The sequence below is a fragment of the Xiphias gladius genome, chromosome 9 (assembly GCF_016859285.1).
Source record: "Xiphias gladius isolate SHS-SW01 ecotype Sanya breed wild chromosome 9, ASM1685928v1, whole genome shotgun sequence".
Lineage (NCBI taxonomy): Eukaryota > Metazoa > Chordata > Actinopteri > Istiophoriformes > Xiphiidae > Xiphias > Xiphias gladius.
Window position 1 is genome coordinate 16699132 of NC_053408.1, and position 26663 is coordinate 16725794.

The 26663-nt window shown below is 43.4% G+C and overlaps 1 protein-coding gene across 4 annotated transcripts; it reads left to right on the forward strand.

Annotated features, from left to right (window-relative positions):
• The first annotated feature begins 37 nt into the window (after positions 1–37).
• On the forward strand, positions 38–24953 carry LOC120794208 (histone acetyltransferase p300-like). 4 transcript variants are annotated; one of them, XM_040135028.1, is made up of 31 exons: positions 38–156; positions 1672–2363; positions 3530–3709; positions 4043–4373; positions 5095–5214; positions 5534–5773; positions 6241–6346; positions 6536–6661; positions 7267–7384; positions 7887–8028; positions 8812–8886; positions 9133–9218; positions 9457–9609; positions 10217–10708; positions 11059–11467; positions 11695–11813; positions 11982–12045; positions 12394–12569; positions 13721–13809; positions 15010–15120; positions 15977–16033; positions 16149–16226; positions 16324–16391; positions 16873–17023; positions 17355–17501; positions 17635–17748; positions 17919–18084; positions 18313–18480; positions 18592–18753; positions 18921–19202; positions 19363–24953. In XM_040135028.1, exons 1-31 carry the CDS (start codon positions 63–65, stop codon positions 22600–22602), a joined length of 8556 nt encoding a protein of 2851 aa, XP_039990962.1. In that variant the 5' UTR covers positions 38–62; the 3' UTR covers positions 22603–24953. The 4 variants fall into 4 exon arrangements, with proteins under 4 accessions (XP_039990962.1, XP_039990964.1, XP_039990963.1 ...); XM_040135030.1 differs by having other exon boundaries at positions 15040–15120; XM_040135029.1 differs by having other exon boundaries at positions 5095–5208.
• The last annotated feature ends 1710 nt before the right edge of the window (positions 24954–26663 follow it).

The window sequence follows — 26663 nt, forward strand, 5'->3', positions numbered from 1 at the left end:
TTCTAAGGGCGTGAAAACGTCTGCAATTGTGGATACTTTATATATTTTTATTTCGAAAAAATATGGCCGAGAACGTTCTGGACTCTGGCCCGCCTTCAGCCAAGAGGCCTAAACTCTCCTCTCCGGCACTTTCCGTATTCGCCAGCGATGGAAATGGTAAGTATTGTTTAATGATATCATTTGTTACGTAGTTATTCGTTAAGTTTGTTATTTTTCGGCGTCTTGGGTTTACTTGAAAGAGGAAGAAGACGCAGGATGACTCTTCTGTTTATGTCTTAGCTTGCTAATGTTAGCCTGTTAGTAGTTAGTGTGTGTGTCGGACGTGAAGAGGAGCTCGTGTGTGTGTGTGTGTGTGTGTGTGTGTGCGTGTGTGTGTGTGCGCGCGCGCGTGTGTGTACGGCGTGTGGCAGCAGCTGGAATAGTGGCCTGAGAACAAAACTGTGGAGCATGGACAGCGCCATGTCCAGCCACTGCGATATTAACCTGCGAGTCAAGTTAGCAAGCAAATACTGCTCCAAGCACGAAATAGTCACCCAAATTTCATCACATAACTATTAACTCAATCATTTTACAATGAACAGCTGCATCTTAGGCTGTATACTTAGCAGGTTGTCGGTGGCAGCCAGCATCTGTGGAAAATGACTTTTACGATTAAATCCCCCAGACGGTGCACACATTTACGTTTCTTTGCATGATATATTTCGAGGATCAGTGCAGTGCTGTCAAGGAAATGATCTTTATATGTGAATGCAATTTTTTTGCACCAAAATTTATTGTCTTCTAAGATTATTTGTGACACTACAGAGTGTCACAGATAACCCAAAATATTCAGTCTGTAGCTATATGAAACAGAAAAAACCGCATTTCACTTTGGTCATCTGTAATGAGTAAATGTCTTGTAACCTATGCTTACAACTTGAAAAAGGACTTGAACAACTGAAGTCTTAATGTTTGCTGGGTGAGTCACACAGTATGTGTTACAAAAGAAAAAACAAACTGATTAATGGAAGAACAGAAATCAGTACTAAATTAGATTCTGTTTGCGAAATTTGTGCGTGTGTGGTTTTTAGTCTTGATGTCTATCTTAAAGATACATGATGTTCATTGTTTATCTTTCTTGATTGGCTAAGCTATGTGCATTTGAACTCAGTGAATACGAACTGCGAAAAATTGAATGTGTGTCGCTAACAACTTGTCTCCATTTTGTAGTGTTACTTCATTGAAATGGTCCATTCATCACATTGTCTGTACAAATCTGTCTTTGCTATATGTTCAATCACTTTACTGGGCAGGGATCTGTGTGCGGGCAGACCTGGTAGCCAAGTATGATTGCATATGTTTGTGCACGCAACTTCAGAAACACACACGCACGTACACACATACACAAGTTCCTCTGCATTTCAACAGTAGTTTTGTGCGAAGTCGTGTTTTGCTTGATGACATGTTATTAATTTCTGAAGGGAGAAAATTGGTCATACACCTCTAAACAGCTTTTATCAGTTTTTAATGTCAAGCATGCAATTGCATTTTCACTCAGTCATGCTGAAAAATGAAGGATTATACCAGCTTAACATGGCTGTGGCCCTTATTGTCCTCCTCTCACCCTTTCCCTGTTGTCTCTCATCTCATTGTCTCCCCCCTCCTAAACTTTGCATTTCTTCTCCATTTCAGATTTCAGCTCACTGTTTGACTTGGAGCATGATCTCCCAGACGAGCTCATCAGCTCTAATGAACCGGGCCTGGTCAATGGTGGGGACCTCAACCAGCTGCACACCACCCTGGGAGGAGGAGCTGCAGGGCTGGGGCCCGGAGGAGGCAGTGGAGGGGCAGGTGGAATGGGTCTTGGGCTTGGCCCTGGAGGGGGTCCTGGGGGTGTTGGCGGAGGCCAGGATGCAGTGGCCAAGCACAAACAGCTGTCCGAGCTTTTGCGCTCAGGGGCACCCACCTCAACCCAACAAGGGCACCAAGGAGCCATGGGCAGCCCAGGAGGCCCCAATGCCATGGGGCAACACTTGGCAAACATGAAAGCATCCCCTGGCCAGGGATCTCAGCAAATGATGGGCCAGGGGCAGCAGCAGCACCTCTCCCCTCAACAGCAAGCCAGCATGATGCAGCAGCAACAGAATGCTGCAGCTGGAATGATGGATGGCATGAACAGGGCCATGATGGGAGCACAGCAGAAAGGCAATAATGGACAGCAGCAGCCAGGAATGATTGGGAACCAGGTGATGAATGGCTCCCCCAGGATGGGCTTTGGGAATCAGGGGATGGGTGGCAACAGCCACCTGTTGGCTGAGACCCAACAGCAGGGAGCTGGGGGCCAGGCCGGGATGAGGGGCCAGCAGCCTGGAGCATTGAACAAGGTAGGGTTATAGACATGTTGTTCTTTTCCTGTTATTATAGTTTAATGTTCCATATCAACCATTTCATTCACTTTAGAACATTTGATGGAATTTATATGGAACAAGAAAGTTGTAATTGTCATATTTGGTGCAAAGTGCATGCATGCTCAGTGTTGTTCTCCTCAATCGGAACTCACATTATCTCCCATTTAATACTCGAAAATCTTTTTGTTACGATCCAAAACCATAACTTTTGAATCATAAACATGGACTAATTTAGCGAAGCTGAGGTGTATAATTATTGAAGGCATAATTACTTACATTTCATCGATTAGTAAGTAGAGTTTGTGGTAGCTAATTTTTGCATGATTGACGATTTGCTGTAGGTAAGGACCATATGACCAAAAGCTCATGAGGAAAACCTATTCACAAATTCTATGATGCTCTTGTTTTTCCTTTAACTTAAGCTATTTTACAGCAGGCTACAGTTTTGTGTGCCAAAGTAGCACTTTGGGTCCGTAACCATATCTATGTATTTCAACACCAATGAGCAATGCACAGCACACTTATGCTTGTAGTTGAAGCGGCAAAAAAATCTCTGCTTGTGTGACTGACAATCCCACGGGAGTGAAAGTAAAAATGTTGCAGTCGCAGGCTGCTGCTCAATGAATGTGTTGGAGACAGTGATGTTTGATTTAGCTGTAGAGATCAAAAGCAGTGAGAGGGTGTCCAGGTAAGGCATACCCTAGTGTAATTATTTAAAAAAAAAAAAAAAAAAATGCACCAGAGCTTGTAAAAGGTGATGGAACAAATAAGGAGAGGAAGAAAGAGACAGGGATACTGATGAAGAGTTAATCAGTGTTATTTTTTGTTTTGTTTTTTTAAGTTCAAATAACCCCTTCAGTGTAAAGGAAGAAAAAGGGAAACTCTTCCTGTCAGATTGCTGTCACACTCTGCTGAGTACTGTTACAGCTTCGGTTGTGGATGCAAACTGCCAGAGTACAAAATAATGTTACATGTACAGTTCAAATGCCTTCACTAATAAGATAGGTGAAATGTGGTTGCAACTAACTAGTTAATTGTCTTCTTATTTTGTCTGATGTCACTCTCTTTTTTACTCTTCATGTCTCTTCATCATTTATACTAATTTATCTCTGTCTTTTCTTGTTTTCCTTTTTTTCTCCTAGATGGGGATGATGGGGAACCCAGGAGGCCCTTTTGGAGGTCCGTATGCAGGGCAGGGGAATCAAGGTCTGGGAGGCGCAGGGCTGGGCCCTCAGCTCCAGAACAAAGGTCCCATGGCCAACAGCCTGGCCCAGTTCAGTGTGGACAAGAAGAACCAGCCAATGCAAGGAATGGCTGCTATGGTAAGGAGCAAATACAAACTGGCCATAAAAATGTTTGGCAGATACAAGAATGTAATTTAAGTATCACCTCATCTCTCACCACTTCCCTCCAACCACAACTCCCACCTTTCCACTGCCATTTATTGCGTTTCCTTTCATTTGACCGAATCTCCTTTTTAAACTCCTCTTACTGTTAATTCACCACCCATCCCTCTTCTTATTCTTTTCCTCCTCTTGCCTTCTTACTCCCTCATTGCTTCTTACTCAACTTTCCCTGATTGTTTACTTCTCTCCTCTCATCCATGTCTCACATGTTCTTACCCCCCCCACACGCGCACACACTTTACTTACCAGGGCTCCCAGCAATCACAGTCAGGCGTCGGCGTCCCCTCTGGTGCACCTGTGGGAGGGGCCCCAGGGATGGTGCCCAACACTCAGGCAGGTCTAGTGGGTCCTGGAACACAGGTTTCTGCAGCATCTGCTGCAGCTGGTGCACCACCCACAGCTGACCCTGAGAAGCGCAAGCTAATCCAGCAGCAACTGGTACTCCTGCTTCATGCACACAAGTGCCAACGGAGAGAACAGGCCAACGGTGAAGTCCGACAGTGTAACCTGCCCCACTGCCGCACTATGAAGAACGTTCTCAACCACATGACTCACTGCCAGGCTGGCAAGTCCTGTCAGGGTGAGTAGAAGGGATACTACATGCTCGTGGACTATGATGTGTCCCTGTGTTTGACATACAGTTGCAGTCATTTTACCCTGTAAGATCACAATCACCCTGTATTCATCCATTTAACAAATGTTGCCTGTGTTGACCCACTTTAATATTGCTGGTACCTTGTTGCTATAGAACTCAGTCGTTGTCAAAAAAATACTTATACATATTGTTGTATCAGTTGACATATTCTTTCAGTACAGAGGACATGACCAGTGTGGTTTATTCTAAAACAACACTGTGATTACTTTCTATAGAGTAGCTCTGTGTTGGGCAGGGGTCGCTATGTATGCTCAGGGATGAGGTTTAGTGTTTACACTGCTTTGAAGCCAAACTGAGTGAATTTAACTACACTGCCTGTGTTCCTCCTACTGAAGGCATGTGTCACCCAATGCAACGGCATAGCAGGTGCACAGGACGCAGAAGCTACATCATTTTTTTTGGCTAGTAGATTTTATAGTTTCTGGTATACTAATAAAAACCATAAAACAACACCAGCCTTATTTTTAAGGTCAACTTTCATAAGTTTTCAGCCAAGCATCTCTAATTTCCTTGAATCTTTTTTTTTTTTTTTTTTTTTTTTTACCTCACTTTGATTCATTCTTTGTTCTTCTGCCTCGTTCCCCTCCAATCATATACCTCTGTGTCTCCCAACACTTCCTGTCTTTCTGCCCTTTTTCATCCTCAGTTGCTCACTGTGCATCATCAAGGCAGATCATCTCTCATTGGAAGAACTGCACACGACATGACTGTCCTGTCTGTTTGCCACTGAAGAATGCTGGGGACAAGAGGAACCCGCAGTGTGAGTGTCTGTATCTGACCAAACAATGTTATACTTGTACATTCCTATTGTTTACTCTTCGCTCTACATCTTAATGATATTATCATATTGTGTCATTGTTATATTATCATCAATTCTACTAATTTAATGTGATTTTGGGCAGTATTAGTAAGCTAAACATAATCTATAGTGTACTAAATGATAGTATGATTTGCACCATGATTTTTTTCTGAGTTTTGCATAAATATTGAGTCACAGGGTTTCTTAAGATTAAGTTTTTTATATATTTTTGAAAAAATCAGATGTATTATTAACCCTCTTCTCTCTTCTTGTTATGTTCTTACAGCCCTACTTGGTGGGGCCGGTGCAGGTTTGGGCAGCTCTCTTGGGGCCGTACCTGGTGGCCAACCCAGTGCTCCCAACCTCAACCCGCCGAGCCAGATTGACCCCAGCTCCATAGAAAGAGCTTATGCAGCTCTGGGCCTCACTTACCAGGGCAACCAGATCCAAGCTCAGACTGCCCAGCCCAGTATGCCCAACCAAGGCATGCAAGGCCAGGCTGGCATGAGACCTTTGAATCCAATGGGTGAGTTAGTTTGTGTTTTGACTTGTTTGCCTCTTCAGGTATTTTCAGTAGAAAGACATACTGTTCACCGTTCCTGATAGCACTGAAAGCGTAGCACTTTTTCAGAGTCCAGACGAGAGCTCAAAAAGACTTTCAGATTTCAGAAGTAGAGAATTACTTAGAGAATAAGATGCTTCAAGTGGCCTTTCAGTAGTTACTTAAGTAGTTAGTTAGTTAGTTAGTTAGTTAAGTAGTTACTTATTGTCAACTTTGAAAAGTGCCTACAAAAAGCAGCTTTCAAAGGACATGAGTTTAAAAAAAATAAATAAAAGAGCCGCATTTATACAGTCTGATCAGCACCTCAAGAATATGCTTTTGATTCCAGGTAGTTTATATGTCCAAATGCGAGGTATATAACTGCGTTTTTATTGGTAAGGGAACACAAGGAATGAAAACTTATGATATTCTGTCCTTTTTTATATGTGTAGGTGCAAATCCTATGGGAGTCAATGGAGGTGTGGGAGCTCCACCTCAGAACCAACAAGCCAACCTGCTACAGGATACCATGATGCACCTGAATGTGAACAACCAAGGGTGAGAAGGACCAAAAACACCATAACATGACATTTGGCGGATGGCTTGATTAGAAGCACTTACCACCCATTTCCACCATTTCATTAAAATCTTCATCAGACCAGGGCAAACATCTATGTTTTTACAATGTTAATCATTAAAAAAATTATAATTATAAATTATACAATTATACCCATCCCTCTCTCCCAGTCTGATGAATGATGCTGGTGGGGTCGGCTCCTTGCCCACAGCAGCCCCTCCCTCTGCCACAGGCATGAGGAAAAGCTGGCATGAGGACATCACGCAGGACCTACGAAACCACTTGGTACACAAACTGTAAGTACTAAAGAAGAACTCTACACTAAATTATTTTTTGCACTGTACACATAATTACATTCTTGCTGGCATATCATGGCAATACAGGTGATTGCACATATTCTGTATATTGTTGGGGGGGGGGGGGTCGCAGCCCCATTTTGTGCCTCTTGCACATAGCTGCTTGTAACATTAGAAAGCTAGTTATGCGTTGTAAGTCAACAAGAGATTTATTCCTCTTCTGTCGCAGTAAACACAGCACATAGCCCCGCCGATAACTGTGCTATATTCAGAGCTCAACAAGATATTCAGTGCTGAAGAGCAGTAACGTTAACTTAACCACAATAAACACTAGGGCTATGACTGTGTATTGGCACTTCACATGCGTGCACACCAGGTAGAATCTCTTGTAGTAGAGCAACTAGCACAGTTACAACACAGATACCCACACAGAAAGGCCCCGAAGCGACTATGTTTAGGCTTTAAATGCCTTTTTATAAATACAAACGAAATGTTGTGTTTAAGCAAGTCTTTGACTGAGACAGGAATTCACAATTACATAATTCTTCACCTATTTCCCCCTTTTCTCCTCCTTTTCCTTTCCCTCTCTGTTCTCTCATCCACAGTGTTCAGGCCATTTTTCCAACTCCAGATCCTGCTGCCCTCAAGGACCGTCGAATGGAGAACCTGGTGGCCTATGCCAGAAAAGTTGAGGGAGACATGTATGAGTCAGCCAACAGTAGAGTAAGTTGCTCTCTTTTTTAGCTCATTGCGTTGCTCAGAAAGGGGGAGATTTTTGGGAAGCCTGTCATTTGGCGGCTATTGCTGGCTGCTAAGTCATTCTGTCAGTTATAGGTTGGTTTCAAAAGTTAAAAATTTCACAGCTCATATGCCATTGTGGGATGTGGCTGCAAACCCAAAGCATCTGAGCCTGACTGGTGAATTACCAGATTATGTACTAAGTTTACTGCAGCTGATAAAGCAAAGGTTTGTCACACCAAAGGACCTGGGTTCTAATTCTGGGGGCGTCATGACTTATGACCTGCCCTATATGTTATCCTGTTACTTACTTGTCGTCTTTCATTATTTGTTAAAAAACATCATTAGTTCCCAGCAGTAGGTATTCAAGCAGTACTGTTGTTTTTTTATACTGCTCCTCCATGTTCAGATATTTTACTGTCTTATATTCTTTGGGAGGTTTAACCCCTTTGGTCCCATTTTCCTTTTTATACCCTCTTTTTGACAGGCTGAGTACTATCACCTGCTAGCAGAGAAGATCTATAAGATTCAGAAGGAGCTGGAGGAGAAGAGGAGGACACGGCTCCAGAAGCAGGGTCTGGGCCTCGGGCCTGCCAGCATGGGTCAGCCTCCCACTGGACTGCCTCCAAGTGAGTGGACATGCAGCATATGTAGACTTGGATGAGCTAATGTTATGCTGGGCAGCACGCATTCATGTGAATGATAATTTAATCCGACGGAATGCGACATTGTGACATTTTAGCATTGTTTTGTATCTCAACTCCTGCATTGGATTTAATACAAGCTACGATTTGTGACTGCATATTTGTCACTGCAGTATTTTGGTATCATCTTGATTTCCTCTTTTGCTACGTTTGGCAGACTTTCATGTAGCTTGTTCATTGGACAGTTTTGGTAACCTATTATCCTACCTGGTTGGAAAATTTTATAACTGAGAAGGGGAGTTAATGTGAATCCCATTCCCACTTCCCTTTCTTTCCTCTTACTTTTTGCCATGCATTTTACCTTGTCCAGTGTTTTTCACCATTTATTTTTTAATGTTAACTCTTCCTAATAGAGTAGCTTCTGTCAGTCCCCTCATAGTCATGGGATACTGTTTTTTTTTTTTTTTTTTTTTTTTTTTTTCTTGAATTGGTTCAGATTATTCACACATCATTGATGAACTGTCCCACAGATGTTTTAAAAGAGATTCGAACTGCATTTCCAGGTGTCTGTGCTAATTCATTTGGAGCCACACGAGTCCTAATGCCAATGATCTTTCCTGACCAATCAAACAGAAAAAAAGGATGAAACAGTCCAGATTTTGTACAGACCTCTCTACAAATGCTTGGTTAGGGCAGTTCCACCTCTCCTTCTATCATTTGCACAGATGACAGCCTGATTTTCTTAATCTCCTGCTACTGTTTTTATAGACGGTCCCCTCCCTGACTCATCTATGGTGCGACCAGCTGGACCAAATCAGATAGTCAACAGGATGCAAGGCCCAGGTAAAGATTGCAGGGGACCAGGACAATTTAAGTCAAATAAACAGAAAACTTTTCATAGGAATGGTTTTCTTGTAATAGACTAGATGTTTGATATTTTTTGCCATGGTTTTGACACTTCATTGTGTGTGGGACACACTTTTTACAGTACATGTATGGTAGCGATTTAGCAACCCAAACACAAAATGTGTTGTAGTTTCCACTTGAAATGTTATATGTCTTATCAAAACAGTCTTCGTGGTTTTTCAGGTATGAATCAGTTCAATCAGATAGGGATGCAGTCTATGGGCCAGAGGTCTACGCCTCCTCTCCCCATGGGAGCATCTGGCAACCAGGTCAGTACTGAACACACCATGTATCACTTAGTTTTTTTTTTTGTTTCTTTGTTTGTTTGTTTGTTTCTTTGTTTGTTTGTTTGTTTTTTGTTGCATATCAAAACACAATTTAAATGGGGGGAAAATTAATTGTTACGAATTAAGTTACAAAAATTCTGCTTAAACCATTCAAACTTTTCAGCAGACAAAGTTGAACAATGTTTTTAAGAACCCTGCCCGTACTCTTTTACAACTGTAGATGGGAATGGTTGGATCCAGGATGGGACAGCCCAATGTCAATCAGATACAGAGCCAGTATCTGTCCCAGGGACAATTTCCTGGCTCAGGACCAGGTGTTGGTACAGCTCAGCCTGGGATGACCCAGCCCGGAGTACAGACAGGCATGGCGCAGGTAAGGTGCCCTGGAGTTATCAGATGTTTAACAAGGTACACTAAAGTCTTTACTAGGGACAGAAGTTGATTTTGAAGCACAAATTGTATGGTATTATTTTTCTCATTCATTTTATATGAGAGAAAATATATTCTAATTATACAGGAACAGTGTAACAGAAAAGTAAGTCTAGTGTAAAGTAGTGTGAAATGCAAGTATTTGACCAGTCAGTGGTACAGTACCACACACCCCAATAGTTTTGTTTTTTTTTTTGGCTATCGGTGAGTACTAGCAGTGACTTTTTGGGGCAGGAGCTATTGCTCAGGAATTTAATTTAGAAATGCAGGGTTCCTAAAATGTTTCTGATTTCAAAGAAAGGATCCTGCAGTGAAACATGCCTAAAATTAAACTACTGATAACTTCTCCTCCTCGGGCAATAATGTTATGAAGTCATAACATCCCAGTTTGCAAAATGCAAATTTTGAATTTGTAGAGCTACACCTAAGAATGACCTCATGTCATACATGCTTAATGTTCCTCTTGAGTTATACCTTTTTATTGACCCTACTTCTGTGTATCCCTTCCATCCATCACCCTTCTCTTTACCCTCATCCTTGTCTGTCCACAGACGCAGATTGGCACTCCTCCTTCTCTTCCAGTTGCTAGTCCTCTAGCGCAACCAGGTTCAGCTGGCGGTCCCAGTGGTGTTTCTACAGTGGGGCCAATGGGTCCCCAAAGCGTGGGTGGCGGAGGTCCCAACTCAGCTGTTGGAGCCCCGCCTTCCTCAATGACTCCATCTAACACGAACCAGCAACCCAACTCCATCCCCCATTTGGGAGCCATGCGTGGCAGCTCGCCCTCCCCTGCTCACAGCCGATCCCCTACCCCTCACCAAACACCCCCCAGACTAGCTGGGTCCCAGACCCCTCAGCCACACACCCCTAATGCACCACAGCTGGCTCCACCTCAAGCCCCCCAGCAAAACCAGCTTGGCCAGGGCCCAGGCTCTAACAAGTCCCTCCAACAGCAGCATATAGGGTCAGCTGGTTCGACCACTCCATCTCACCCTGGACTGGCCTCCAGCTCAACGCCGCATGGTGCTCAGCTGCCGCGCACTCCGGTCAGTCTGATTTAGCATCATACCTTTTGGACCAGTTCACCTTATTCTACAGATTCCATTGATCCTTTAGCAGTAACTCATGTCCTTCATGATTATTAACTCCTGCTTTCCTATATATCACGTATCAGCCTTAATCATGAGATCAAGCAGTTTTACCACTTCCAATTCATAAACTGGGTTTTGGGTTTGGGTTTTGGGGGGTTTTGTGTACCGTGCTTTACATTTTGAGCTATTTAGGACCTTCATTTCTTTAGTGTGCCCTGTCATTTAATTGTTTGTTCACTTCATGTATCACTATGTCATATTCACTGTTTCCATGCTCCTGAGTTTGTTTCTGTGTCGCTCCCTAGTTGTCCCAAAAGGGTTCATTCCCAGCAGACAGTCAGGCCCTGACTCCAGCCTCTGTCAGCAGCCTGGACACTTCCTCCCAGCAGCCACAGTCGGACACCTCAGCCGCCAACCTTGACCCCAAGATGGAGGTCAAGCAGCAGGATGAGGAGGAGGAGAGTGACGCCGGCAGCTGCTCCAAAGGAGGGAAGCTGAGCAACCTCAAAACGGAGGAAAAGCCTGTGAAATCAGAGCTGAAAAGAGAGGACTGTTCTGGAGAAGGGGGTAAAGGTGTTCCCATGGATACATCAACAACAGTGCTGGCATCCAGTGTCAAGACGGAAGACAGGAAACCGGAGGTGAAGAAGGAGGTGAAAGAGGAAGAGGAGACATCAGAGGCATCTGTACCACAGGCCCCAGTGAAAAAGAAGAGTAAGGAGGACTTAATTTTTTACAAGAAACTCGAATTTCTTAATCACAGATGCAATTCTTTTACATTTCATTGTATATTGTTGTTATTCTAAATTGGGTTGTTTTTTCCTTTTTTTGTCATGGAATCCAAAGGATTAATTGAAGCAGTGTGAAATTGATTTGAAAAATACAAACTTTTGGATTGCTCTTTGATCGCAATCTACTCTCTGATCTTACTTTCCTCCCAGTCTTCAAGCCAGAGGAGCTTCGTCAGGCCCTGATGCCTACTCTCGAATCTCTCTACAGACAAGATCCAGAGTCTCTGCCCTTCAGAATGCCTGTTGACCCACAACTGCTGTGCATACCTGTATGTAATCTAGTTTCCTTTGCCATGTATGAACTGCACTGTCCTTGTCTGTGTTTGGGACTTAAGAACTTGAACTTGAGATGAGATTTACTATTTCTTGACTGATCAGAAAAACTTTGACATAGGTTTTATCTGCTCAACCTTGACACTTATACATTGTTCTTGCAGGACTACTTTGACATTGTGAAGAACCCCATGGACTTATCAACTATCAAGCGAAAGCTGGACACTGGTTAGTACTTGTTGCTAAATATTACAACGTTTCTGGGAAAACACAGTGGACCACAGGAAACCTGCCTTTGTTTCTTTCCGAGAAGAATCAAATTGTGGAAAGATTTGTTCAAGTTAATTTGTTTACAAGTAAGGACTACAAACAGAAATTCAGATTTTTTTATTTCACATGATGTGCAGGTTTAAAATGAATTCTTTGGCTTTTTACATGGTTGGAAACAGTACATCTGATTACTAGCTGATCCCATTTTTATTGTCTGTTTTATAGGAGATTCTCCAGTTAGGCAACTAGCATTAGTTTGCAAAGTCTTCTCACTCCATTATCCTATGCTTTCTGTTTTGGTTGTAGGTCAGTACCAGGATCCCTGGCAGTACGTGGATGACATTTGGCTGATGTTCAACAACGCGTGGCTGTACAACCGCAAAACATCCCGAGTGTACAAATACTGTTCCAAGCTGGCTGAGGTTTTTGAGCAGGAGATTGACCCTGTCATGCAGAGCCTTGGCTACTGTTGTGGCAGGAAGGTGAGGATATTTAGCTAAATGGGTGGAAATGTTGCTGAGGGGTGATTTTATTGTAAAAGTCAAAGAGAAACTGTTGAAGTTAAGATGCGTGAGGGTAAGAAGAAATGTTGGATTGATTTTTTTTTTTTTTTTTTTTTAATGTTATCTTAGTATTTGTCATAGGCTGGCTTGCCTCTATACAACATGACACTTGCTGCTGAGAAGTAAAGCATTTGAAAGTTTGAAACCAGGAGAGTTGTAGTTCTTGGTACCCTTGGCCCGTGACTCTTATCAAAAGGTGAATGGAACCTTCCTAAAAAATGTGTAAAGGTGTGTGTAATTACACTAATCTTTTAGATGTAGGTTGAAAATATGTCTGCACCAAAAATACGCATAGATAAGGTGGTGTATATGAATGCTTTGAGTATGTTTCAGATGCAGAAATTAACTCTCCTCATTCACATCTGAAAATGGAAGCAGTGAAGTGGGTTCATAGCTAAATTTGGCCTTGGGCATACCACCGCCATATCGCATTTCAGCTCTCATTAGACTCTGCTATTTTTGGTTTTGCAGACAAATAACAAAACAGATTGGCCCTTATTATGAGACGCTGGCTGAAAGGTTGACTTCTGACAATGAGACAAAACAAAGTTGCACTTGACAGTAGCTGCAATTACTTTTTAGAAAAGAAAGCAAACCAGAAATGAGCTCAGTTCAGCTCCACTGTGGTGTTTTTACAGCTGCAATGTGGATGTTGGTTCATCTCACACAGTAGGACTTGCAATGTTTTTAATTATATGATATTTAATTTTTTGTATGTCATTACATTGGTCAATAAATGAACATTAAGTATTAAAATTTCTCTTGAAATCATTTATTTGGATGATCACTGATAACATGGTATAATCAAATTGTCACAAAATGATTAAACAGGAGGTTCATATACTACAAGTCTTGTTGGAGAAGCCATGTTTGTTTCACTTTGAGTTCACTCCATTTCTATTAAATGCAGTACCAGTTACTGTAAACTGACACTGGGGGCCCAGTAATATCTTTTTCTTATTCAGTGTGTTTACCCTGGATTAGCCAAGTTGGGTGTCGCTGAAGTTACTATTGTTGGTGGGCAAGAGATAAATATCTTCTTATCCTATGTTTTTGTTTCTGTCCTTCAGTTGGAGTTCTCTCCTCAGACACTGTGCTGCTATGGAAAGCAGCTATGCACTATTCCCCGAGACGCTGCTTACTTCAGCTACCAGAACAGGTATGGAGGGAGGGAAACAACCATGTAATAGGAGGGTGGTTAGTAAAACAGGGAGGGATAATAGTAATGGTTAATCAGAAATGATTTAAACAGACTACCTATAAAAAGTATATGTTGAATTGAGTTGTGCTCTGTAAGATAACATGAGGTAGTTTTTAGCATTTTTATCATAGTGTTCATCTGATTAAATTTTTTTTCCCTAAATGCTTCCCTTCACTTCATGTTCGCCGTTTTTATACCTTCATGTGGTTCTTAATGCACTGGCATTTTAACAGTCTGTCCTCTTCTCACATTCTTTAATTTGTTTGTTGTTATATGACACACATTTAAATAGCAGTTCAACACAGAATGTTTGAAAAAGTATTTGTCGGTGGGTACAGAAGAAGCTGTACAGACAAAGCAAAGAAAATGTCTTCTTTCTCTGGTGCTATTTGAGGTGTTCATCTTTTGACCACTCCATTACCACACAGTAAATGGGCATTTTCTTGAGGAAGAAGCAGCAATAATGCAAAATGATGTGTTGCTGCTTATTCCAACATGTTGACCTGTGCCTAGTAATTATCTAAAGTTCACATTACTTCTTTTTTTATTCTTCCTGCCCTCAGTCTTTGAATACATCAATAAAAACCTTCCTGGAATGTGAAAGGACAGACTTTAAAATGGATTGCTTGAATAGACAGCTGAGCAGTTGTCTGTGCTTATTTGTTCATATCTGTTCACTGTCTGTATTATGTCCTGTGCTACAACTTCCTGCTCCAGTTCCCTTCTCCCGTTTAGCTCCCCCTGATTCTGCTTCTGCTCTGTTAGCTGTGATGGTGGTTGTTGTTGCTCATCCTGTCATGTCCAAATTGCTAATCTGTGCTTTGCCTCGGCTCTCTGCTGTATGTTGTCTTGGATGTTCGTCTCGTCTTGTTCCTGGTCCATATGACTTGTCTGTCCTCCCTTCCAATGGCTGTGATATCAACATTGGCTTGCTTTTGCCTTGACCCACCATGCACCTCCAAACCCATCCCCCCATCCCCTCACCCTCACCCCTCAAAATCATGACTGGCTGTTGCGATGACGACTTCCTGCTGTCCTGCGCTCCTACTTCCTGCTTGCTCCGCTTGTGGCACCCTGCCTTGCCCATGTCCTGTACCATTTGGTGACTGCCCTCCCATGCGCTGTCTGTGATTGACTGTGCTGTGGGGAACGGTGTAGTTCACCAAAATTTGGGCTTCTTGCTGACAGGTACCACTTCTGTGAGAAGTGTTTCAACGAGATCCAGGGGGAGACTGTTTCCCTGGGTGACGATCCCACCCAGCCACAGGCGTAAGTGTTACTTTTTTTTTTACAAGGAAGGTTACACCACATAAAAAATCTATTTGAGGAGAAGTGTTCATATTGACATTTTAAACATGACTTTTCATAAATGAATTAGCTCCAGTCACCTTTCAGCCAAGATAATATTAGTTGAACTTTTTTTTAAAGGTTTTTCTACCTTTTGTTATTTATCATGTTTGAAAGGTTTAACCAGGATCTCTTTCATGCGTAATTTTAGCAAGTGACTTTTTTTGGCTAGCATCTCAGGCTGTTACTATAAATTTGTCAGGACATCACTGTGGCATCTATCTATACCCATATAAAAAGTGAATACAGACAACTGGACTATATTACTTACGCTCAAATTGTATTCATCTGTATACTTGTCTTCAATAGATATAAAATTGCTGCATTATCACTTATTTTACTAAGTTCGTTTGTTTCTCAGCATGTTCCCTTATAGAGTTTCTAATAATTTCAGAAACGTGACAATGATACGCTTTAATTAATGGGGGACAAACTTAAAACTAGCATTCCTGTACTAATCTAGGAAGCATTGTATAGAAAATAATTTTGTTGAAAAAATTTGCTCTATTTCAATATGTTTAAAGTACACAGTTGGATTCAGAGCAATCACAGATTGGTGTTGTGCTGTGTAATGGTATAGCCTAATGACAGTGGTATTACTACTGCATTAAATGTCTTTAGATTCATGCCGAAGATGCTGAAGTCAAGAAAAGTATGGGGAAATTGTAAAGAAAAACCTTTTGGGTTAAAGCCTGATAAATGTGAAACTTTTACTTACTGTGTCTTGACAATTTCCCCTTGATGTTCCTTTTTTTGATAGAATCCCTTTTAATTTCAGATCGATAAACAAGGATCAGTTTGAGAAGAAGAAGAATGACACACTGGACCCTGAACTGTAAGTTAACAGCCTGCTTATGTCATATATTAGCATTAGAAAAGCACAATGAACCAAATTTCTTTCAAGGACTTGAATGTGTAATTTGTATTTAAATCTGTCCCTCTTTTTTCAGGCTTGTTGAATGTATGGACTGTGGGCGCAGGATGCACCAGATTTGTGTCCTGCACAATGACACAATCTGGCCATTGGGGTAAGTAGCCTCTAATTCCAGCCGTGCTCATGGTTTAATTTTTTTTTTTTAATGTAATTCGAATGACTTAACCACTTTTCTATTTGCTGTACCTCAGTTTTGTGTGTGATGGCTGCTTAAAAAAGACAAATAAGACAAGGAAAGAGAACAAGTATTCTGCCAAAAGTAAGTGGCAATGCTTCTATACCAATTTATCCCAATGTCCTGTTATATACTTGTATACCCCTTTCATACAGGAAACTGGTGTACTGAATGTGCGTTCAGCTCTCATTTGACCCATTCATAAGAGACTGCTGTCACCATTTACTGACTCAAGACCCTAGTCTAAAACTATAGTTCCATATATAGAGTATATATATGTAGTTAACAAAAGAAATTATACCAAACAAAACTAATTTTTTTTTTTTTTAAGTTTTCCGCTAACATGCTAGTTTGGTGTTTGTTGGTGTTTTTTTTTGTTTTTGTTTTTTTTTAATGGCTTTGCACAGCATGTCACATGTTCATCTATCTATAGATATGGCAAAAATAAATTCTGAATCAGGTTTCTCATAGCTTTAAGTCATATTTCTTCCTGCTGTTTTTACAGTTGTTAGTATACTAACTAAACCAAAATTGAATAGGTTTACCTGGCTCTTCTTCCACACAGGGTTGCCCCAGACAAAGTTGGGCAGTTTCCTGGAGACAAGGGTGAATGACTTCTTGAAGCGTCAGAGCCACCCAGAGTCTGGAGAAGTCTTCATTCGTGTCGTCCATGTCTCTGATAAAGTGGTGGAGGTTAAACCAGGCATGAAGTCCAGGTACTGGAAGTAGACACAGTCAGACTTAATCATAAACATCTTTCTTTTCCTGTACAGAAGCTGGTAGAACAGACTGACTTAATCACAAGACATTTTTTTGGCCTTTTGGCTTGTAGAAATTTCCGATTTTTCAAAATTATGAATGCCAGAATTTTAGGAAACAAGCAAGGTGACACACACTTAAATACTTCCTGGTACAGTTTACTTAGTAGAGTTCTCTTATCTAGTAAAGAGGTCGTTGATGTTAAAAGTAACAAGTTATTGGCTATAATAACACTGTTAAGTTTTATTTTACAGTCAGTAAATTTGCACACTCTTGTTTTGCCTTCAGATTTGTGGACAGTGGAGAGATGTCAGAGTCTTTCCCATACAGGACAAAAGCCCTTTTTGCATTTGAGGACATTGACGGAGCAGATGTCTGCTTCTTTGGTATGCATGTACAAGAGTACGGATCTGACTGCCCTCAGCCCAACCAGAGGTAAGAAAGTCACCATATTTGAGACATTATTTTACCAACTCCTTTTTTGATCTTTAATAGTGGAATGACTTTTATTCAGAAAAAAAGACCTCCGCAGTTTTGATATATTTATATTTCTCTTTCACCCACTCAGGCGAGTATATATCTCCTACCTGGACAGTGTACACTTCTTCCGGCCTCGCTCTCTTAGAACAGCAGTTTACCATGAAATCCTCATCGGGTACTTGGAATATGTGAAGAAGTTGGGGTGAGTGCTCCTGCTCAAAGAGCAGTCTTATTTTGGTCTTGAGTTATCAGCTCCTCATTAACAAGCACCTGAATGCGTTTTTTTTATTCTGTCTAGTCACAAAGCTTACTTTTGTGAGTCTATGAATGTATCATGCTAATTGTTTATGGTCTGTCATCTGTCCTCCTCAGCTACACCACTGGCCACATCTGGGCATGCCCACCTAGTGAAGGGGATGACTACATCTTCCACTGTCACCCTGCAGATCAGAAGATTCCAAAGCCCAAACGCCTTCAGGAATGGTACAAGAAGATGTTAGACAAAGCTGTGGCAGAGCGGATAGTGCACGACTACAAGGTAGAGAGGCACCATTCAACTTTTACTCTTGTGTGTTGGTTATCCTCAATTTGGGGGGGTTGAAATTTGATGTTTGATGTTCTGTGCTTTTAAGTTTAAGTTGCATAATAAATCTACAGCACAGCTACAAAGATGAACATTAGTGTACAAACAATATATATAGCTGCTGGTAACAAGCGATTTGGACCATATCAATGCAATAACTTTGATTTCATTGTACCCCTGAAGGATATCTTCAAGCAGGCAACAGAGGATCGTTTGACCAGTGCCAAGGAATTGCCTTACTTTGAGGGTGACTTTTGGCCCAATGTACTGGAGGAGAGCATCAAAGAGCTGGAGCAGGAGGAGGAGGAGAGGAAAAGAGAGGAGAACAGCACTTCCAATGAGAGTATTGACGTAAGAATGCTGTGATCTATCAATATGGCCCTGAGGAGCCTATATAAATATATTTCTACATGAGCTTGTGGAATAGATGATCACTGATTGTCCCCCTCCTCTTTTGTGCAGGATACAAAAGGTGACAGTAAGAATGCGAAGAAGAAGAACAACAAGAAGACAAGTAAGAACAAGAGCAGCCTGAGCCGAGCCAATAAGAAGAAGCCAGGGATGCCCAATGTCTCCAATGACCTTTCACAGAAACTCTATGCCACTATGGAAAAACACAAAGAGGTACGGGAAACTACTTACTAAAATGCTGTATCTTATAAAGCAACTTATTGTAGGAGTGGAATAAGGGGACTGGAAAATGAGAGAACTCAGCTATTGACTATATTTTCCAGATTTTACTCTGAATTCTAGCAAAGTGCCAATCTGTTCTCCCTTCTTTCCTGTCCTAGGTGTTCTTTGTGATCAGGCTGATCGCAGGCCCCATGGCAAATGCCTTGCCCCCTATTGCAGACCCGGATCCCCTGATGGCATGTGACCTCATGGATGGCCGTGATGCTTTCCTGACATTGGCTCGGGATAAACACCTGGAGTTCAGCTCGCTGAGGAGGTCGAAATGGAGCTCCATGTGCATGTTGGTGGAGTTGCATAACCAAAGCCAGGATCGCTTTGTCTACACTTGTAATGAGTGCAAGCACCACGTGGAGACCCGTTTCCACTGTACCGTCTGTGAGGTGAGTTGGGAAGGGGTTGTTTTCAGTGGGTCTCATTTGCATCAAGTAACAAGTAATGACATAAAAATATGTGGGTTGTAGGATTTATGATGTTACTGTAAAACCTGCTACATATCACTTTTTAAAGATTTTTAACCGGCATCCATGCCATCCCTCACAGGATTACGACCTCTGCATCACATGTTACAACACTAAGGGCCATGAGCACAAGATGGAGAAATTAGGCCTCGGTTTGGATGATGAGAGCAGCAACCAGGCTGCCGCTACCACTCAGAGCCCTGGAGACTCTCGTCGCCTGAGCATCCAGCGCTGCATCCAGTCCCTCGTCCATGCCTGCCAGTGTCGAAACGCAAACTGCTCTCTGCCGTCCTGCCAGAAGATGAAACGTGTTGTTCAGCACACAAAAGGCTGCAAAAGAAAAACAAACGGTGGCTGCCCCATCTGTAAGCAGCTTATCGCGCTGTGTTGCTATCACGCTAAGCACTGTCAGGAGAACAAATGCCCAGTCCCGTTCTGCCTAAACATCAAGCAGAAGCTCCGCCAGCAGCAGTTGCAGCACAGGCTCCAGCAAGCGCAGATGCTAAGGAGGAGGATGGCCAGCATGCAGAGAGTGGGCCAGCCGACTCCTGGAGGAGCTCCTGGGGGCAATGGCCTGCCTTCTCCAGGAGCCAACAATGGAGCAACTGGTCCTGGTACCCCTACATCTGTGGGCACGCAGCCTCCCACCCCACAGACACCCACCCAGGGGAACATGTCTGTACTTACTCAGCAGCAGGGAGTTGGGATGGGAGGAATGGGAACCCCAGGCCAGCAACAGCAGGTTCAACAGCAAGGTGGTGCCATGCCCCCTCAACACCATCTTCATCAGTTTCAGCCAGTGGGTGGAGGAGGTGGAGGGGGGATGATGAACTCTCCTCAGCAGCAGATGGTGCCTCAGCTTCAGCAGCAGCCTCCCAGTGTACAGCAACTCCAGCAGCAGCAGCAGCATCCTGGTGGGTTGCCTCCATACAACCCCAGACCACCTGGAGCCTCTCCTCTCCACCAGTCTCTGGGGAAACCTGGACTAGGTCCAGCCACCCCACCGCAGCAACAACCCAACCAGGTCCAGGGGTCAATGCCTGTGCAAGGCCAACAGCAAGGTCCCCCTTTGGCTGCTGTAGAGACAGCCTTAAAAATCCAGCGCCTAGCAGAGACCCAGAGACAGATGGCCCAGGCCCAAGCACAGATCCGTGGCTTGGGACAGGGGGGCATGATACCCCCACATCCTCACCACCAGAACGCCCAGGCCCAGATGGGCATGCCCCATATTGGGGCCCAGGGCATGCCCCCCCAGGCTCAGGGAGTTGTTGGCAGGACTATGTTAGACCCACAGCAACAGGGAATGCTAGCAGGGATGCAGCAAGGTGGCCCTCAGTCGCAGTTGCCCCCTCAAGTTCAGCAGCAGCTCCAGCAAGTCCAGCAGGCAGGTGGTGGACAACTTCAGCCAACAAACCAGCAGTGGGGTGCTGGGGGACCAGCCATGAACCCTCAACAACGGCCTGGCATGATGGGTCACATGGCATCGCAGCAGCAGCCAGCAGCTGCTCAGCAACAGCAGCCGATGAATCAGCAGCAACCTCAACCAGTAAACCGGGGGATGATGCAGGTAATAGCAGGGGCACCGAATCCAATAACAGGTGCAGCAGGATCAGGAAACCTACCCCAGGGAGCACTACAAGACCTCCTGCGAACTCTGCGTTCCCCAAGCTCACCCCATCAACAGCAGCAAGTCCTCAACATCCTTCGTTCCCACCCAACCCTTATGGCTGCTTTTATCAGACAAAGAACAGCCAGGTATCAGGGTAATCAGGGTGGTGCTGGAGGAGCAGGAGGGCCTCCACAAGGGGGCCCTGGAGGTGTGAGGTTCCAAGGGGCTGCTGGAGGACTGCCTGGTGTAGGAGGGCCTGGGGCTAACCAGCTTGCTAGTATGGATGGACAACAGCAGGTTAATGTGAACCAGGCAGGCCAGCCAGGGATGAACATGGTTCAGGGTGGAGCAGGGGGAGGGAATATGCCCACCATGGCTCAGCTTCAGCAGCTGCAACAGCAGCAACAACAGCGCCCAATGTTGCCTGGGAATCTACAGCAACAGCAAATGGCTGCATTGCAACAGCAGCAACAGGGAGCAATGCAAGCAGGGCAACAAGGCAACATGACCAACATGACTACACAGTTCAGAGAAATGTATATGAGAAGACACCTGCAGCAGCAGCAACAGCAGCAGCAGATGGGAAACCACGGGCAGTTCCAGCATCCTCAAGGACTCCAGCAGCAGCAGCAAGGCCAGCAAGGCTTCATACAGCCTGGCCAGGGACAACCAGGAATACCCTCCTCTTCCCAACCCCAGCCAGGGGGTGGGGGAGTAGGGGGTCCCCAGCAGCAGCAGCAAGGAGGACCACAGGGTGGGCCAGGACAGCCAGGCCAGCAGCAGGGCTACCCCAGCTCCATGTCACAAGTAGCTGCAGTGCTCCAGCAAAGGATCCAGCTGCAGATGCAGCAGCAGCAACAGCAGCAGCAGCAACAGCAGCAGCAGCAGCAGCAGCAGCAGCAGCAGCAGCAGCAGCAGCAGCAGCAGCAACAGCAGCAACAGCAGCAGCAAAATTCAATGGGTGGGCTTCAAGGACAAGATGGAGGGCCTGGTGGAGGTGCCGGGGGACCAGGAGGACCTCCGCTTCAGGCTGGACAAGTGGGACCGGGGCAGGGACAACAACAGCAAGGTGGAGTTAGCGGAGGGGGTGGTGGGCCCCCACTGCCGCAAACGTCCCAAGGCATGCTTCACCAAAACATCCACCAGAGGCTCCTGCAGCAGCAGCACCTTGGTGGGGGCTCTCCAGCTCAGCACAGCAGTCCCATGAGCCCCCAGCAGCAAATGGCTCAGTCCCCCCACCATCTCCAAGGACAAGGAGGACATGGTCCCGCAGGTTCGCTCAGTAGTCAGGTCAGGTCACCTCAGCCCTCACCAAGACCGCAGTCGCAGCCCCCGCACTCCAGCCCGTCCCCACGCATGCAGCCCTCCTCCCAACCTCAGCCCCAGCCCTCACCTCATCGCATCTCTCCGCAGACCCAGACTGGCTCACCCCACCCAGGCCACTTAAACCAACATCACCCCAGCATGGCGCCGCCCCAACCTCCACAACCCCAGCAGCAAGTGTTGTCTCAGCAGCAGCCAGGTGGTTCTGTAGATCCTGGTCAGTTCAGCTCAGACCAGAACTCCATCATGTCCCAGTTGAGTGGGATGACAGGGATGCACGGTGGACAGGGGGGACAGTCGGACATGTTGGGTGGGAATAATAACAACAGCACCAACAACAACCAGGAGCTGGGAACGAACATAAACCACAACAGTTTAGACCTTATGTAGCCTTGACTCCATATTGTCTTTCTGTCTTGATGCTCTGACGAGTTGCCCCAAACGACAAACTGCCATGAAAGGAGAGCGAGGCGGGACTACGGCTTTGTGGTTTTAGAAGTTTTTATTTTTTATTTAAATATTTTTGTGATGTATAAATAAGAACTGAAGCTTCCTTCCTATGGGAGATGCAACATAAATCTTAGAAGTCAATAAATGAATAAATTAAAACAATGGTAAGTTATTGCTGTTAATATATACCTATATATTTTTGCCAATTGTGTACAAAAAGGTGGAAGGGCAGTGTTTCAGGTTGAAGATATTTCTTCCTTAAGTCTATGACAATATTTTTGGGGACTGAGAATTTTGCCTTTTTATGAATATTTTTAAGATTTTAAATGTGGCTAAAAATTAAAGTGAGTTGACACGATGTACCTTTTTTTTATTATTTTGTTTTCCTCCTCAACTACCCAGTCATGATTGTATCTATTTTGCAGAGAGTAAGTATATTTTATTTCTGAATAATTTTTTTTTTTCCCTCAGTGGATCATAAAACAAGCAACAACATATCTTCCGTTACAGTCTTCTTTCAGAGCAATGTACATTTTACAACTGCAACAATTCACATACAAAGAATTAACTTTATTTGATGGGTGGGTGGAGGGGTGCGTTAAATGCAGTTTGAATTTGACAGCTTTCTTTTTTTCTTTTTCTTTTTTTTTTTTTTTTTTTTCTGCCAGGGTCTGTAGGTTTGCAAAAACCTTAAACCTTAACAGTGTTTTGGAGAGCTGGTGACACTGACAGTGGCTTTGGTCATATTTTTCTGCAAACAGTGGCCAGATCTGCAGAGCAGACAGAGATCTTTTTACCCATGGGCCACCTCTCCACCCTCCATCTTCAGTCCTCCTATGAATGTGCACACCTCCCTTACCCTGACCCCAACCCAAAAAAATGGAGGGATGAACTGTTGATGCCTGATCGTCTAGCTGGAGGCGTATTGTACCTCTGTTTTTGGCTGGCCAATGTTAAATAGGTTGTGCGTGTACATATATTAAAACCTTGTTTATGAACTGTGACATGGAGAAGAGGTCGATAAAGTTGTGTTTTTGGGCTGCAGACGTGTGAGAAAATCCTGCCTGTATCCTCAACCCCGAAAATTTCCCTTTCAGTAGTCTTTTCTGTCTTTCCCCTTTTGTTCCTTATCCTCATGACTGCCTCTCAGCCACAAGGTTTGATTCAATGTTAGTACTGTACAAAGTAAGAAATGGTGGACTTAGATACTGTTTTTTTGTAATGAAAGTGAAAGGTGTAAAAAAAACAAAACAAAAAAAAACAACAAAAAAAAAACAACCTGTACATACTTTAAAACCTTATGAGCAGATAAGTTATTTTCTGCTGCTTTGTTTCCCCTCTCGTTTTGATTGGATATTTGCTGTATCTGTAAAAAAACAAACAAAAAAAACAAACAAAAAAATATCTACAAAAGTACTCCTGAGCTACTGTACAGTATTGAGATTTTTTCTAAAAGGTACAGTATGGGGTGTAGTAGGTCACAAGCACCAATGCGCCTTTTTCTGTGTATTTTTGACAAGGTTTGGGGAGGGTGGGGTTATTGCAACAAGTCACACACCTGAACAATCTCAAAACTTAAGACGTGAAACCTGCACCAAGAGCCGAGTCAGGGGTTGATTAGGGGTGTGATCTGAATGAGTTTAAATTTGGTCATTTAGCTTTTTATTGAGAGGACTGAAGACACAATATTCACATGCTCACTATTTTTCTCAAAAGTTTGGGCTTGCCGGGTATGGGGAGGGAATGCATCAGAACCAGGTGGCAATATATCTTGAGACTTATTTTATAAGAAAAAACAAGGAAAAACTGTCTTTTATATATAGATATATTATTTAATTTTATTTTTTGGAAATAAAACTTGAAGCTACAGGAATTATTAGATAAAACATGTTTTGTTTTGTATTAAAGATGTTATGGTGATGCAAAAAGACACTGCAGACAGTCATTCAGTTTGCCCCGGGGAGGCCGTGGAGTATATTATACCATCCTTTTGAAGAAATGTTTCATGTACATGAATATAGTTGTAAACATACTGAATCACTGTACAAACTGATGGCAACTGAACAAATAGTTTTGTTTTTATCATTTCTTTTCCTAAAAAGAGACTGGAAATAAGACTATTTAAATATTTGTTTAGTATTCAAATGGAATCTTTGACCACTTTTTCGTTCCTTTTGTTAACAATTTTGGTGCTTGCTGAGAGAAAGCAAAAATAACTGTTGCTCCATTTTCATTAGTTTCTTTTTTTAAGTTATTTTGGTGGTCTGATTGTTTTTTGCCAATAAATTAATTGTACAATAAAGTATGTTTGTACCATTGGAAAAATACTTGATTGTTGCCTCTTTTTCCAGATTTACATTAGATCTTTACTTCAGGAGAACGGATGAACATTTAACACACATTTGAATGTCACTCTGTATTTGTAGATTCAGGGAAAAATCGTAATGTTTTACATTTTTCCTATTATGCAATAGGTTTCAATTAGATAAGTCAGCCAGGCTGATCTATGGGCCGATATTTCTGTAAATGCTGGACAAGCGGTAATACGAAATTGCCGTACAGAAATGCCAAACTACACAAACCAAGCACTTTATTAGGAACAGCTGTACAGCAGCTTATTCATGCAGTGGTCCACTCAGCCAATCATGTGGCAGCAGTGCATAACATAATCTCATGCAGATACAGGTCAGGAGCTTCGGTTAACGTTTGCATCAAACATCGGAATAAAGAATTAATGTGATCTCAGTGACTTTGACTGTGGCATGGTTGTTGGTGTCAGACTGGCTGGTTTGAGGATTTCTGAAACTGCTGATCTCCTGGGATTTTCTCACACAACAGTCTCCAGAGTTTTACTCAGAATGGGTTGAAAAGCAAAAAACATCCAGCGGGGGACAGTTCTTCGGACAGAAACGCTTTGTTGATGACAGAGGTCAGAGGAGAATGGTCAGACTGGTTGGAGCTGACAGAAAGGCTGCGGTTACTCAGATAACCGCTCTTTACAACTGAGGTGAGCAGGAAAGCATCTCAGAATGAGCAACACATCGAAGCTGGAGGTGGATGAGCTACAACAGCAGCAGACCACATCTGGTTCCACTCCTGTCAGCCAAGAACAGAAATCTGAGGCTGCAGTGGGCACAGGCTCACCAAAACTGGACAGTTGAAGACTGGACAGTTGAAGACTGGAAAAAGTAGCCTGGTCCGATCTGGATTACTGCTGAGGCACACAGATGGTCGGGTCAGAATTTGGCATCAACGGCATGAAGCCGTGGACCCTACCGGTCTTGTGTCAACAGCCCAGGCTGGTGGTGGTGGTGTAATGGTGTGGGGGATTCTTTCTTGGCTCACCTTGGGCCCTTTAATAACAATCAGTCGTGGTCTGAATGCCGCAGCCTATCCGAGTATTGTTGCTGACCATGTTCATCCCTTTGTGGCCACAGTTTACCATCTTCTAATGGCTACTTCCAGCATGATAATGCACCAAGTCACAAAGCAAAAGGTCACTGGTTTCATGAACATAACACAAGTTGAGTTTACTTCAGTGGCCTCCCCAGTCACCAGATCCGAATCCAGTAGAACACCTCTGGGATGTAGTGGAAGGGAGATTGGCAGCAAGAACATGCAGCTCACAAATCTGATGATATGATCATCTGAGAAATGATGTGATACCATCATGTCAACACGGAGCAGAATCTCAAAGGAAAGTTTCCAACATCTTGTGGAATCAACGCCACGAAGAACTGAGGCAGTTTTGAGAGCAAAGGGAGGCCCTGCCTGGTACTGGTATGGTGTTTCTTAATAAAGATTGTAGCTTTGAGGTCATTTAGAAAGTGTCCCCTTTCCATAGTTTGTCACCCAGAGAGCACCGTCAAGTTGATTTTCCAACTGTAAAATGTCCACCTCAATATGTATCTTTCAATTCTTCAAAACAACAAATCTAAGTGATATAACAAGATAGTTTGTTTATGCAACTGTGTTTATCTTAAAAAAGATTACTCTTGCCC